Source organism: Castanea sativa, chromosome 8, assembly GCF_040712315.1.
Source record: "Castanea sativa cultivar Marrone di Chiusa Pesio chromosome 8, ASM4071231v1".
NCBI classification, from domain to species: Eukaryota; Viridiplantae; Streptophyta; class Magnoliopsida; order Fagales; family Fagaceae; genus Castanea; species Castanea sativa.
The window spans coordinates 30,135,313-30,151,991 of record NC_134020.1 but is presented as its reverse complement, the minus strand read 5'-3'; the positions used below and the strand labels follow the sequence as shown (position 1 = coordinate 30,151,991).

The following is a 16,679-nucleotide window of genomic DNA, read 5'->3' as shown; positions in this document are numbered from 1 at the left end:
GGCCAATTTATAAATATATTAAACTGACGAGGTTATTTCAAAATAAAGAAGAACCTCAAAAGAGTGAAAAAACACAAGTTAGGTGGGCCAATTTATAAATATCTTAAACTGACGAGGTTATTTCAAAATAAAGAAAAAGCTCAAACTCTTTTCGCTTCGCAGTCGCTCTAGCTCATCAGATACTGAGAAAGAGAGAAAGCAAAGCGAAACCCAAAAATGGCGACCGCTCTTGCAAACAGAGCTGCGAGCGATCGAAGCCAAAGCCTCTTCAAGCTCTCTTTCAACTTCCTCAGAAGCTTCAGTACTGCTTCAGCGAATAACCCTACCACTACTGCTTCATCTTCTTCCCCGGCCTCCAAAAAACCCAAACGAAAAAAGAAGAAGAACCTGTTCGAGGTGGCTCAGTTTTTGCCCAACTGGGGACTCGGATACCACATGGCCAAGACTCACTGGACTGGCGTCTCTTACCAGATCACCAAGATCAATCTCTACAAGGTCTCTCTCTCTCTCTCTCTCTCTCTCTCTCTCTCTGCGTTTTCCATTTCTGTTTTGTTTGGCTTTTGAGAAAAATAATTGTGAGAAATGAAATGGAAAGTCTCTGATTTGTTGTTTGTAACAATGCGAAACTCAGTTCATCGAAATTGAATAGTTGTATTAGACTGAAAAGACTGGTCTTAGAGCAAGAGATATATATTGTGTTAAAAAAAAAAAATTTATATTCTTTTTCTACAATTTCTCGACTGCCAAACAGAGGGTTTAAGTCAAATTTTAATCTTTTTTTTTTGGCACCTCATGGGTTTAAGGGTTTAGGGTTTATGTGGTTGTTGCAGGATGGTAAGCATGGCAAGGCATGGGGAATTGTTCATAAGGAAGGTGAGTGTTTGGTTATTCTGCTCTTAAATTTTCCACATTTGGTTTTTGATATTGGTATTAGATTTGGTGTCACTGCACTTGCGGCTGTTTTTGTTACTTTAACTAGCTAGAGATTTTTTTTCCCCCTGTTGAATAAGGGAATTTAGTGGTTTCATTGCTTAGTGTTATTGTCCTGGATGCTACTTTTGCTGTTGTTGCACCCTGTAAAGAATATAAAAGGAATGTCACTTATGTGAGGGAACTGTTTGTCTTGTATTAAGTTATTTCTATTGGGTTTAGTAGGACTTTCTGTGGCTGTTTAAATCTTTTGATGTTGCGGACCTTGATATACACATAAGTCTCTGCCCTGAGAAATTGGGTTGCAGAGAAAATGGCAAAGGATTCTGTAAGAAATTCTCAATTGAGTTCTAAGTTGCAGTTGTGCTTACTAATCTGTTAAATTCTGAAAATTTGTGATTCAAGAAGATCGTAATCTTTTACCAGTTGTTTCTGTGTACCAGCTGCATTTTAGTGTTCAAACGGTAAGCTGCACTGTTGAAATTTTGGTAAAATGTCATTTCCTAATGTTATCAACGGAGACAATCCTAGGGTTGGAATCCCCCTTCCACCATTTAAATGTTACAAAGAAAGAAGTTTACATATAAGTGATGAAGTGTAATAGTATTTGTGATGTTTGTAGGTCCCACCCTCTCTTCATTTTGATTTTATTTTTCTTGTTGTTTGATAGTGTTCCAAGAGTGCCCTGCATATGAAACATTTTGATACAAACTTGTGTTCCCTATAAATATTGTCAACAGTTGTTTAAATACTTACTAGTCATTGGTTGATGAGGTGATAATCTGGGCTTGCCACTGCAAATGTGATGTCTAATGTTTTATTTTAACTTTTCTGATTAATAAATATCAATTTATTTGGCTTTTTCACAATCTTTTTGGAAACCCATAACTTGTGCCACAACCTGCCCATGTGACGAGTTGTGAGTGGTGGGTCCATATGGGTCTCCAACTCTACCACTCACAACTCGCTAATGTGGGCAAGTTATGAGTTTTGTTGTGATACTAGCATTACTGTTGTTAGTAATCACAATGTGAAAACATATATATTTCATCATTCTTATGAATTCTTTTAGTTGATAGTTGATTCATCATAAGTTATGGTGGCCTCAATGCTTTGTATGTACACTTAGGGAATATTCTGATGTCTGATAGAATTGTTTACCATGAGTGCATTCGAAATATGGTAGCCTGCAAGGCCAGTAAACAATTCTTAGCTTAGTTTGTCTCATGTTAATGGTCCAATAAAGGGGAAAAAAGGACTTTAATTCAGTGATATATGCACTATAAAATCGAGTTTTAAATGATATTAAAGATGTATACTAATTTGTTCAGGAAAAAGAGGCGACCTAAATCATTGGCATCAATAAGGTCAGGATAATTTGATTTATCAATGCAAAAGGTCATGATAATTTGATCTGGCTTGTGATGTTTTCTTCCAGTAGCAAGACTGATGTTCTTACATGATGGTTGGCCAAATGTCACCTTTCTGCATTTATTTCATGTTAATTGGTACTTGTATAGCTTTGTTTATTCCAAGGTCAAAGGTTTAGTTGATTCAATAATTTAATGCAGGCATGGCAGCGGCAGATGCACCAAAGAAAATAAGTGGAGTTCACAAGCGTTGTTGGAGGTACATTCCAAACTTAACGAAATCTACAGAAAGTGCACCCAAGTTGACTAAATCTCCAGAAACTGTCCCAACAACGGAGGCTCCAGAGTCTTGATGCATATCAATTAGTAATACGTGTTGTTTGCCTAACCACTCACACTCTGATATCCTTGTTTGGTTGATGCCAGTGATTTCAAGTTCTTCTCCATCAGCAGAGTTATCTTTGGATGTCGTTTGTTTCCTAATCAGTTATTTCTAGATATGTTTGATGCTTTTTGTAACATCCCTGTGCATGGAAAGCCAGACCTTTGGCAATGCAAACAGAAAAATGTTTGTTATAAGTGAAAAGCTTGAGCTAGATGGATTGAGTTTTCTAAAATTTTTCTTGTTTCTAGAGTATTGCTTAGTCGTCTCTTCTAACATGTTGATCCACTAAATCTGGTTGGGCATTTTGTTTGTGCAAGGGACTTTCAAAAAATTATGTTTTTGCATGGGTGATTCAGAGAATGTTGGCCTGTTGGGCTAGTCATTGTTAAAGAGTGATAGGAGGCTCTATGCTGGGAATTTCTTTCATTTCTGTCCTTTCCTCCGAAGATGTGCCTTGTTAGCATACAAAATTGCTTGTGCCTTGTGCCTTGTGTTGATGTCTATGTTTCATAAATGAGAAATGGTAGGGACACAAGTAGCAAATTTTTATTAGTAGATAAAAAAGTGATTTATGTTTTTGTGTCCAGACGAAAACTAGTGACAAATTGCCACCTAATTTTTGTTGTGAAATTGTTGTGGATGTAGCACTTCTCTTCATAAGTAGCAAATCTGTTTTGAAATGAACATATATTGTATATCTATGTTAAAGTGCTATGCAGTTTTATTGAATAAGATATAAAACCCTCTATTGGACTAGCGCCGCTGCCATTTGATGTTTGGTCATATAAGCCTAATTGAAGTGGTTTAAGATTGTAAAGAACATACACAAATAACCCTTTTGATTTTAAAGGGAGGAATCAGTCTCTACTTAATGGAGGGTGCTAATGTTGAATGATGACCATCTCTGAATTTAATATGGTAGATATATCTCAGTTAAGGAACATGATGGTGCTTGCTTGAGATATCTCTATTTGGTTTGTGGGTGTGATTCATTTTCACTTTTCATTTGCGATACTCATTTTCTTTTTCTCAAATCTTGTACTCATTTTATGTTTGGCACAAATTTTCTTGTCTACCTTCTTTCACTTTTCACTTTCAATTAAAAATTCAACACAAATTTTGAGTATTTTTACAAAAATGATATTGCATTCATTTTCAGTGAAAATGAAAACGGCCAAAGGTGTATTTATTTTTTGTATTTAAACTTACCTTATTGAAAATGAAAATTGAGTACAAATGATCAAGTCAATCCAGTTTTTTTGTGGTGGATCCTACTGAAAATGAAACAAAAATGCGTCATTTTTTTTTTCTTCCTTTTAACCAATCAGCATCTTAGCTTCTTCCAACACTCAACAACAAATGCTAATAATATGCTAAGATACAAGGTCAAAATCTCTCTCAGATAGTAAGGTTCACAGTAGTTGTTGAATTTGGCTTTTTCCTTTTGGTTAAACTTCATTGATTTATTCGAAACTTTTTTTTATTTTTTTTTATTTAACAAGTCGAGTTCCCGCGTGATCCTTCTAAACAAAAAAGCGTTTCCTCATTCACTACTAGTCTCCTCTAATATTTTAATAATTTTTTTCCAAATTTTTTTTGCAAACTTTAGTATTTTATTTTATAGGAAAAATTGAAAGACAATAAGAGTATGATTTGATTTATATATAGTGAATGATATAGTGATTGATATATAGGCATGTTTCACACCTATTTAAGAATGCAAATATTGTTTTAATAAAATAAAAATGCAAATATTTTTCAATCAATTTTTTATCGTGTCATTATTTATTATTATTTTTTGTTCAACTTTCTTTCAACTTTTTCAAAAGCAACTAACTTGAGCAATAATATCATATTTTAAATTAATTTTTTCCTCATATAAATTTTAAAAAATAATATCAAATTTTCATTATATTTAAATAATTAATGCACCATTTAAAATAATTAATATAACAAAATAAATGTATTTATCCAATTAGTAATATTCTTAATTACATAAATTAATATTACAATGTTGGTTCATATATATTACCTGTCACACTAAGAGGCTAGAAAATCTAAATGGTTAAGATTAATTTTAGTGAATTTAGAAATATTTGTTTTCTATAGCTTTTTTGTCAATCCACAATTATTTTCAAAGCAACTAAACATGAGGAAGAATATCATATTCTAAATCTATTATTATTATTCCAAAACAAAATAGTTTTTTTAACTCCATTAACTCCCACATAGATTACCATATTTGTCTGGATGCAGTGAGGGTCAAAATGCAAAAGCAAAATTCTCATCGATCTTCAAAACTTTCGTATTCCACATCTTCATATGTGTGGTATTCTTCTTGACCTAGTTTCTCCTCGTCTGAATCCAATTTATCAGTTTTTGTAACTAAATCTACCTGCATTTTACAATAAACACTATCATTTTTTTTTGAGAGAGATAAACACTATAAATTATATTCTACTTTATATTGAAAATCATTTGGTCGTGGTACCAAAAAACTTGGTTTTATGTTCCTCATGATCGAATCGTTTGGGTTGTGGTACAAACATATCAAATTTCTTTTTTCACTAAAGGAAGCAAAGAATTTTTCGTAAAAATCTTATTAGAATGGTAGTATTTTTTATAATTCTTAATTTTTATGAGTTAATGATAATAACTCATGAAATTTACTTTAAAAACCTGACATGCTATTCTTCCATTATACTTACTTCAACATATTAAGTGTGGCTACTCCAAGTATAGTCCTAGAAGTGAAAAATTAAGTTGAAAAAAGTGTATGTTGGTGCAAACACAATGATAATGGAAATAACACGAAGAGAAACTGAATAATACTTCTGAATTTTTATTAGTTTAAAGAAAGAGATTACACAACACTATTTGGACTGAGGCGCGGCACTCGCTCTCTTTAAGGAGATTCAAGCCCTTGGTTGGCTAAACTTTGTAACCGGTGCAGATCGTCTTTGACTTGTCTCTCCCAGGATACAACAGCCCAACAAGTATCGTATGGCTAGAACAACCTCTGCACAAAGTGTTCAAGCCTAAAGCTCCACCAGAAAGAACACCCTTCCTTGCCAAGAATCTCTCTATTTTTTTTTAGTGTATATTGCAGTCACTTGCACACGTATCTGGCCCAATATTTGAGACAATTCATGTTAGCCCATTAATCACCACAATTAAAAAGAACAAAATAGTCTCTCTCCTTTTCAATGTGGGATTAAACATTTTCACTAACTCCTCATCTTCCACATTCACTCCCACATCTTTACATTTATGTTATAAAATTTATTCATTTTAATTATTTAATATTAAAATGTTCCAACAATCCCCCACTCATTTTAATATTAAATTTTTAGTTAAAGAGAGATTATCATGCAAAGATGGGTCACTATGCATCATGAAGGTGTGCTTTGCATTGAACCTTCACTTAGTAAAACAGCAATCTTAACTCCAGAGTCGTAGTGGTCTCCGACTTGAACTAGGACTGCTTTAGGGAAATTAAGCGTCACTGCTTACACATAACAACCCAGGTGTTGACATGAGCTTTTATAGCTAGCACTTTACGGCTATGTGCTGATCTCGGTTTCATGAGTGTATTTGAGATTGAGTCCAAATCTCATAGGGAGCGGCCCCACCCCCACACTCACATAGGTGAAATTTTGTCAAGGGTGCTCCTGTAATTCTGACACCCCACTCATACGAGCTACAAATTTCATTAAGAGTTTCTTACTCAACCTCTCCACATTACAGGATAAATGCACTTACATCATAGGGATGAACAATTAAAAAATTATATACAAAATAAATAATTAAAAAAAATTGTGCATTTCTTACGACCATCATATGATTCTTTTTTCCCATTGAACCCAATTCTCAGGATCTCTGGTCTTTGGGTTGGGTATCCTCATACATGGCTCATGATTCTATGGACTTTAGTCCCATCCCCCTCGATGTATTCCAGACTCTATCTTTTGCCAAGGCCTTGGTAAATGGATTTGCAAGATTATCATTAGATTTAATATAATCTACAGTTATGATGCCACTACTCAAATAAGATCGCACGGTACTGTGCTTTCTTCTTATAGGTCTGGATTTACTATTGTAATAATGGTTTCTAACTCTACCAATTGCAGCAGTGCTATCACAATGAATTAATATAGGTGGAATTGGCTTTTCCCAAAGTGGAATTTTATATAACAAATCTCTAAGCCAATTTGCCGCTTCACTAGCTGAAGCTAATGCTATCAATTCAGCTTTTATTGTTGAATTAGCAATTATTGTTTGCTTTTTAGATTTCCAACAAATAGCACCACTACCTAAGGTAAAAATATAACTAGTGGTAGAGAGAGAATCACCTGACAAAGTATTCCAATCGGCATCACTAAAACCTTCAATCACAGCAGGGTATTTTTTATAAAACAAGCCATAACTTTTGGTACCAATTAAATATCTCATGACTCGCTCAATAGCTAGCTAATGATCTTTACTAGGCTTGCTAGTAAATCTGCTTAGCGCTCCTACTGCATATGCAATGTCAGGTCTAGTACAATCAGTAGCATAACGCAAACTACCAATGATGCTAGCATAATCATTTTGATTAAAAATCTCATCATCATTATTTACAGGAAATAAATGAACACTAGAATCAAAAGGAGTAGCTACACTTTTGTGATCATGAAAATTATATTTTCTCAATATTTTATTAACATAATGTGATTGATCAAGATATATTCCATCACATGCTTTTGTAATTTTCATGCCCAAAATAAAATTAGCCTCACCAAGATCTTTCATATCGAAATGGCTTTTAAGCATATTTTTTGTCTCATTTATAACATGCAAATTTGAGCCAAAAATCAACATATCATCCACATAGAGTCTAATAATAACATGTAAATTATTCCATGATTTAGAATAAATACATTTATCACATTCATTTGATTTATAACCATTCTCAATCATGCAAGAATCAAACTTTTCATGCCACTGCTTAGGTGCTTGTTTTAAGCCATATAAGGATTTAGTTAGCTTACATACCTTGCTTTCTTGTCCAGGCTCTACAAAGCCTTCGGGTTGATCCATATAAATCTCTTCCTCTAGGTCCCCATTTAGAAAAGCAGTTTTTACATCCATTTGATGAATTTTCAAATCAAAAATTGCAGCAATAGCAATTAACAATCTAATAGATGTAATTCTTGTTACCGGAGAAAATGTATCAAAGAAATCAAGATTAGCTTTTTGTTTAAAGCCTTTTGCAATAAGTCTAGCTTTAAACTTATCTATTGATCCATCCGGTTTCAACTTTTTTCTAAGGACCCATTTACAACCTATAGTCTTACAACCCGGTGGACGATCTACTAATTTCCAAGTTTTATTAGAAATTAGAGATTCCATCTCATCATTTACAGCCTCTTTCCAAAATATTGCATCAGGTGATGTTATGGCCTCATTTAAATTTTGGGGATTTTCCTCAATGTTAAAAACATAATAATCAGTACCAAAATCCTTTTCAACTCTAGCTCTTTTACTCCTTCTAGGTTCCATTTCAAAATTTTCTTGATTTTGTAAATGTGAAGTAGAAGAACTAGGTTGTGACAAAGTATTTTCTTTACCCCCACTATTTTTCAATTTAAAAGGAAATTTTTCTTCATGAAAAATTGCATTACCAGATTCAAAAATTATTTTGTTTTCAAGATCAAAAAATCTATAGGCTGCACTATTAAATGCATAACCAAGAAAAGCACAAGTAGTAGCTCTTATACCTAATTTAGGTATTTTAGGGTCAGTAAGCCTTACATAAGCAAGACAACCCCATACTCTCAAATATCCCAAATTTGGCTTATGCCCTTTCCACATCTCAAAAGGTGTGGTGTGTGACTTTTTATGTGGCACCCTATTTAAAACATGACATGCAGTTAAAATAGCTTCACCCCAAAAATGTAAAGGTGCACCAGATTCAATTAACATGACATTTGTTAACTCAATTAAAGTTCTATTTTTTCTTTCAGCCACACCATTAGAAGCAGGTGAATATGGTGCAGTAGTTTCATGGATAATTCCCAAAGACTGAACAAATGAGTTGTATGCACTTGATTCATATTCACGGCCTCTATCACTTCTTATTCTTTTTATTTTTCTACCGAATTGATTTTCAACTTCTTTTAAAAAATCTTGAAATTTTTCAAAAGCATCACTTTTATTTTTCAACAAATAAATAGTTGTATATTTTGAGAAATCATCAATAAAAGTGATAATATATCTATTTCCTGCACGAGTTAAAATTCCCTCAAATTCACATAAATCGGAGTGAATTAACTCAAGCAATTCGGTATTTCTTGCAACACTTTTATGAGGCATTTTTGTAATCTTAGCTTGACTACAAGTTTCACATTTTTCAAAATCTTTTGACAGTCTTGGAATTAATCCTAAACTACTCATGATTCCCACATATCTACTATTTATATGACATAAACGAGCATGCTAAAAATTAATAGAAGAAAGCATATAAACTGAATTGGTAGATGCTTTATTATTCTCAATATTCAATTTAAACATTCCATCACAAGCATAACCCTTGTCCACAAATAATCCCTTTTTAGTGATTATATAATTATCAGATTTCATAGTTTGCTTGAAGCCAGCCTTGTTAAGCAAAAAACTTGACATCAAATTCTTCCTCATGGACGGAGTGTAAAGTACATCTTTCAATATTAGCACACGTCCAGAAGTGAATTTCAATTCAACCTCACCACTCCCAAGAACCTTGGTTTTGCTAGAGTCACCAAGCATAACAGTTTTTTCTTCTTCAAAAGGAGTGTACAATTTGAACCAATTTTTGTCATAGTAGACGTGCCTATTAGCACCAGAATCTACCCACCACCCTTCAACATATTGCACCATATTGATGTCTGTAATCATAGCCACTAAAGGCTCTTCGGTTACGTTAGCCTGTGGGACAGATTCACGTTTCCGAAATTCGCAAAATCGAGCAATATGCCCACTCTTGCCACAGACAAAACAGGATCTATTAAATTGATCTTGTGAAGGGGGTCCTTGGTTCTTATTGTAATTTTTATTTGGGTTTCCCCTTCCTTGAGGTGATCTATTATTGTTTTTAAAGGCTTTCTTTTTTGGCTTCAATTGACCATTTCTAGGAAAATGATTTTTGGACATATTATTATTGGATGAAATAAGGTTTACCTTTGTGGTGGAATTACTATTGCTCTCTTGTGTCATGAGTGCATCTTGTTCTCTAGCCTCCTCCTCCACACGGATGCGTGTGATCAAGGTCTCCAAGGATGTCTCATTTTGTTTGTGCCGCAAAGTCTTTTGGAACTCCCTCCAAGATTGTGGTAGTTTGTCAATTATGCCGGCTACCACCAAATTGTCTCCAATCTTTATGCCTTCGGATCTCAATTCTGCTACAATCATTTGGAAATCTTGTGCTTGATCCACCACCGATTTTTCATCCACCATTTGGTAACGGAAAAATTTACTAGCAGCATACTTCTTTGCACCTGCCTCCTCGGTATCATACTTGCTTTGTAAAGCTTTCCAAATTTTTTTAGCAGACTTGTAAGTTGTATCATAACAATCATAGAAATGATCGGCAAAACAATTCAATAGATAAGAGCGACAATTATATTCATCTTTTGTATACTTATCTATTTTTTCTTGATGGAGAATATATTCTTCGTCACTCATCTCATCGGTAGGAACCTTTGACGGATTCTTCTCAGTGAGGATGTAGGCAACTTTGAGAAGGCTCAAGTAGAAGAGGACCTTTCCTTTTCACCTCTTGAAGTGGGCTCCCTTAAAGCGAAAGGGCTTGTTGAGATCTCTAACAGGCTCATTTGGTTTCTCTTGTGTAGGCTCCATGTATTTGAATCTTCTTAAAATTGTTGGTGCAAACACAATGATAATGGAAATAACACGAAGAGAAACTGAATAATACTTCTGAATTTTTATTAGTTTAAAGAAAGAGATTACACAACACTATTTGGACTGAGGCGCGGCACTCGCTCTCTTTAAGGAGATTCAAGCCCTTGGTTGGCTGCACGTCTCTGACTTGTCTCTCCCAGGATACAACAGCCCAACAAGTGTCGTATGGCTAGAACAACCTCTGCACAAAGTGTTCAAGCCCAAAACTCCACCAGAAAGAACACCCTTCCTTGCCAAGAATCTCTCTATTTTTTTTTAGTGTATATTGCAATCACTTGGATTGTGTCTGAATGGGTCTATTTATAGGCTCAATGGGCCTCATGAAATTACTACCCAAATTAATCTGATTAATTAGGTCCATTATTATGATATAGTGGGTGTTACAAGATTAATTGTTGGATATTATTCTGATGGGCTATAGTTACACAATTTAATGGTGAGATAAGGAGTTTTCTGAATAATGAAAAGGCCCAAACGGATAGTCCATTAAGTGGGTTAATGGCTCATTATTTTCCATAATAAAAATAGAATATTAATTCGGGCCATTTACTCACCAACGGATATGGTAATTACTCTGAATGGACTGTCAAGTAGGAGGATCCAAGGTGCTGATTCATTTCCAAATTTGACACCTCCACCCTTCACCTCCCCCTTGCGCATGTATTTGGCCCAATATTTGAGACAATTCATGTTAGCCCATTAATCACCACAATTAAAAAGAACAAAATAGTCTCTCTCCTTTTCAATGTGGGATTAAACATTTTCACTAACTCCTCATCTTCCACATTCACTTCCACATCTTTACATTTATGTTATAAAATTTATTCATTTTAATTATTTAATATTAAAATGTTCCAACAGTGTATAAAGAGAAACACTACTTTTTTTTTTTCATCTACATTTTTCTTCAACGTACTGCAATACCAAGTTCTAAGGGCTAAGGGCGAAGGCATGTTCACTGAATGTTGTGTAGTCTCTCCCTTAATAAAGATTTGCAGATCATAAAAAAAAAAAAAAAAACTAATCATCACTTACAATAATAAATCTCTTTTTTTTTTTTTTTAAGTTTCCTAATTTCATATTTGTAGTTATTTTGTAGATGAGTTCCACACCCAATAGATTCTAGTTAATGATGATAGAATTTCTTGCATACATGAAAAAAAATCCATAAATTACAAAAATAAAAGTATCTAGAGCTACCACAATCAAGATAATTTAAAATATATATAAATTAAGACACATAAAGAAAAAGCAAAAATTGTATTGCAAATGTAATAAAATCTCAAAGAATGCACTACATGACAGAATCTCGTATTCTTCCACATGAGTTTGCCAAAGCACCCAATGTGTGAAACTCCTGGAAATTTTTCTTGAGCATCCACAACCTTATGTGGGAAAGCAAGAGATTCTATCATGAATTGCATTTTTTGAGATTTTATTTATTTGGTTTTTTGAATTAGCCAATAACGTCAATGCATATATTAATAAAATATCTAAAGTTGTGCATCAATTATTTATATTAAATGAATTTTTATGATTAATTTTTTTAAATAAATTAAAAAACTATTTTTTTGGGGATAATAATAATAATAATAATAATAATAATAATAATAATAATAATTGTGGGGTCAGGGGCCCAGATCAATGAATTTGTGTTTTGGGGCTTTGGCCGAGAGTGTGAGTAGTCCGAGTTCGAGGAGGAGTATCTCCTCGGATAAGCTAAACACAGATCAGGTATAGATCCTAATGATCAAAGTAACCTTCCAAGAAGCTCTAGTGATAGGGATGTGCGCCATAAATATACAAGAAAGATGGGAACTCTAAAGATATCTAGGGGAAAGCTGCTACCACTGCATTAAATACTCTGCAGCTCACTCTCTGGCCGCATTAATGAGGAGGTGACCTCTGAACAGTATTATTGCAGCCTCACAACCACCCTAGAAGACTTCTAGATGGGGTTGATGGGACAAGTATCAACATAAACCATCAACGATCCACATGTAGGGTAAAGATGAAGAAAGAGATGTAGTATAAACAATGGTAGAGGCCCTAGAGAAGGGGGGGAGGAAACAGAGAAAGCACTGTAGCAATCTCAACAACTCCCGTAACCATTCTCATCCACTAGAACAAAGCTCCTCGGATTGTGCTGAGGACAAATGCACTTGTACAAACCTGGTTCATTTCTATTTGATTGTCATGAAAACCCATTTTAATTGTTATCCACGTACTAAAGCCTAGTTCTTTGACCCACTCTCTACAAATTTCATTGTATAAGGCTTTTTGGGCCTGCACCCTTCATACGGTGGAGTTCGGATGCGAATTGTGACCTTACATGAACAATTTTACTATATTATTTTTATTTAAGTAAGATTATTTATTTTGTATCTATGAATAAGTAGAATATTATTTGATACATAATTCAATTATTATTTTCTGTACAAAAATTTGTGTTATTGTTGATTTGTTCATGATTATTGAAATAATATTCTTTATTAAGAAGATTATTTCAAATTATATTTGTTCAAAGTTTTCTATATGACTGTAAAATGTTAAATTATTGTATTTATCTCCAAAAAAGTATTGCTAATGTTTCTGTCTTTTTATTCCGAAATTTTAAAATATGATCATATTATACTCGTATTATATACATACCATTCTTTTTCCATTTTTGTATTTTTCTACTGAATTTTTATAACGTACGTTTCTTGAAAAATGTCGAATTATAACCGTCTGTATATTTATTGTACTATACACATACCGTATATTACTAATTATGCTCTTAAGTCTCAAGTGATATTTATTATTTAGATGTAAAAAGGTCTCTTTAAAGTTTTTGACTTATGCCTCAAACTATTTTGGGCTAGCTCGGCTTAAGATAAACTTTTAATTTCCACATTATTAAAACAGCAAAAAAAAAAGGTTGCTATTTAATTAAAAAAAATTCTCATAAGGAGTTTTGAACATTGCTGCAATTAAAAAAAATTATAGAAAGCTTTTAAAAATTTAACCTATTTTTTTCAATTTAAATTATATATTGATTATTTGTGCAAATTTAATTCATTTGATTTAAAATACTCTAGATATAGATAAGATTAGAAGAATTCTAATAAAGAGTTTTGCTTGTGATAATTCTAAATTTCTAGTGATAATTCATAATTGCTTTTGAAATTTATATTGATAATAACTAGATATTTAACTAATTATCTCCTGAGTTTGAAAAAACAAAATCAACTATAATTATCCTCCTCACGGTACCGTGTTAGGCTAGACATCTTTACTTTATTCATTCATTTCAACGTGCAATTCTATGAGTTCAAAGCTCTTAGCAATGGCATTGATCTTCTACCTTGCTTTCTCATTTTTACTTCAAGGAGCTCTTGGTATAAACCGCTCATATCTTTATTTTCTTTCAACAAAATTATAACTATTAGTTCTACTACCAATACGTTCTTTTCTTTTCCCTCATTTGATGCACTATATATATATATGTAGGTGGCTTAACATGTGAAGACTTGCCTATGGATTTTTGCACATTTTCTGTTTCCGCTTGGGGAAATCGATGCTGGTTGGAGAATAACTTCAAAGATGGTATCATGGAATATCGATGTATAACATCTGATACGGTTGTTGAAGACAAGAAGCTTCATGGATATATTGAGATTGAGGAGTGCGTTAGTGCATGTGGAGTCGATAGATTCACTATTGGTATCTCATCAGATTTCATCTACCTGTCTGACTTCACTGCCAAACTTTGCTCTACTGATTGTTACAACACATGTTTCAACATTGTTGATCTCTACACCAATTCGGCTTTAACCGAAGGTGAATTCTATCCTTCTCTATTTTAGTAAATTTCGTTTATTTGTTTGTTTTAATTTGTTTTCATGGTAGGATATAGAGAAAGACAAGATTTAATATGATGATAGGACTGCATTGATCATAATCGCTATAAATCTACAGGTGGGCAAAGGGGTAGTTCTCATATGCACCAAAGAAAGTGCACCCGAGGTTCCTATTATAAACAATATAGAAAAAGACTAATTACGGTGATAGGACAATTATTTGGCCCCAAATAGGCTTGGACCTACAAGTCCAACCGTAGAAGCAGTTATTAGCTTCTTCCTCTGTATTGTTGTTTTCCTTTTCTTTCATTTGTTAAATTTTTTTTGAAGTTGGAAGATTGGAATCTTTATTGCTATATAAAAAAAGGAATACTTTTTTGTTTTTGCTTGAAAAAAAAGGAATACATGTTAGTTTGTAAGGCTTCAACAGCTTCATTTGTTTTCAATACGACAGAATGACTAATAATATGGGTATTTTAGGTTTTTATGATTTAGGAAATTCTGTAGTTTTGCTAAACAGAAATTTTTTTTTGGGTATTTTATTTTTGTTGCTTAAGTGAGACTATTTGGGTTTACATTAGAGATGACATTATTGTATTGTTGAATTTTTTTTTTTTTTTTTTGGGGGGGTGGGGGGTAAAGACCAAAAACATTCAAACCAAAATTTTGAAATCATCTTCTTTTGTTCTACTTGTTACTTTGCACTCACTTCCCTTTTTATTTTCTTCTTTGGGTGTTTTCCTTTTTAAATTATTATTATTATTATTATTATTATTATGATAGAAGGGAATAAAAAAAGAAGAGAGAGAGTAAAGAAGGAAAAAAAATATTAAATCAAAACTTAGTATAACATTAATCAAAACTCATGTTAAGGTTTCCACAGAGAATTTAGGAAATTTAGAGAAAGAAGTATGACAGTTTTAATTATTTAGGAAAGTGATTTGCAGCGTGAGAACCATTTCATGTTCAAATTAATTTAATTTTGCTGTTCGAACCTAATTCTTACTCCCTCACTACCTATTAATACATAAAAATTATTAAAAAAATAGTAAAGAAATACAACTATTGAATATATATGTTTTTAACAATTGATAATTATAGATGTCTATAATGAGAAAATTTGTATTCAATTGTTGAAAAAAAAGCATCTTATAAGGCATTTTATCTTCACAATCAACAATTGATAATTATACATGTCTATAATGAGAAAATTTGTATTCAATTGTTGAAAAAAAATGCATCTTATAAGTCATTTTATCTTCACAGGTATATATTTGTCGGATGTATGCGAGCCAAAGAAGTCCGAGCCAAAGACTTCTGAGCCTGAGAAGTCCAAGCCATCCGAGCCAAAGACTTCAGAGCCAAAGACTTTCGAGCCAAAAAAGTCTGAGCCACATACTTCCGAGCCAAAGAAGTCTGAGCCAAATAAGTCCAGTCCTCCACGTGCCATGCCACCCTCTCATCAATCAAATCCTGCTCCGTCTCCGGTGCAATTGTAGTCAGCGTTTTTTATTGATTTGGTTAGGTTGTTTGTTAAACATATATTAGGTTTGATTAGGTTAATGAATCGTTGTTTAAATTACAATAATTTGTGTTTTTTTTCTTTCCTGAGACATTTTCATTGTGGAGAATAATTGAAGGTAAAATACAACTTTTTTTTAGATGTATTTTAAATTCAGTAATGTGACTACATACGTATTATAATTATATGTTATCAAAACTTTTGTTTTTTTTTTGTTATTTTAAGAAACAATTTTATTTTCAAAATTATAACCTAATTTTTCCTTATATGCTACTCCCTGTTTCATATGATAAATGGAGTTTATTATAAATCTCATCTTATACATGAGATCATGAGTTAAATAATTCACCAAATTTCTTGGCTACCAACTACGTAGACAGAAGTACCAGTTTCCTTTTTAGTCTTTATTTATTTATTTATAGGTAACCATGTACAGACCATGTTCAATGATCAATTGTTAGACTTTGCGCATAAATGTTGATCAATTGTTAGACAACTGAAAATTAGTTGTATATTTTCTATGCGGTTGAGAACCTTGCTAGAACACCAGCCACTGGCATGATAATGGTGATGATAAGGGTGGATTGGATTATATATTTTTAAATAAGTAAATAAAACCACTCTTTCTTTTTCAGTATGCATTAAATAAAATCCCTCTAATGCGTCTGTGTTAAATAAAATCCCTCTAAAGC

At 32.9% G+C, this 16,679-nt stretch overlaps 2 protein-coding genes across 2 annotated transcripts; both read left to right on the top strand.

The window, feature by feature from the left end:
- Positions 1-129: 129 nt before the first annotated feature.
- LOC142608435 (uncharacterized) lies at positions 130-2,917 on the top strand. The gene is made up of 3 exons (XM_075780214.1): positions 130-495; positions 831-873; positions 2,502-2,917. The coding sequence occupies exons 1-3, from the start codon at positions 217-219 to the stop codon at positions 2,651-2,653; spliced, it is 474 nt and encodes a 157-aa protein (XP_075636329.1). The 5' UTR covers positions 130-216; the 3' UTR covers positions 2,654-2,917.
- A 10,981-nt stretch (positions 2,918-13,898) lies between these two features.
- Positions 13,899-16,088, top strand: LOC142606709 (uncharacterized). Its single transcript, XM_075778045.1, has 3 exons — positions 13,899-14,003; positions 14,116-14,445; positions 15,732-16,088. Exons 1-3 carry the CDS (start codon positions 13,931-13,933, stop codon positions 15,962-15,964), a joined length of 636 nt encoding a protein of 211 aa, XP_075634160.1. The 5' UTR covers positions 13,899-13,930; the 3' UTR covers positions 15,965-16,088.
- Positions 16,089-16,679: the final 591 nt, after the last annotated feature.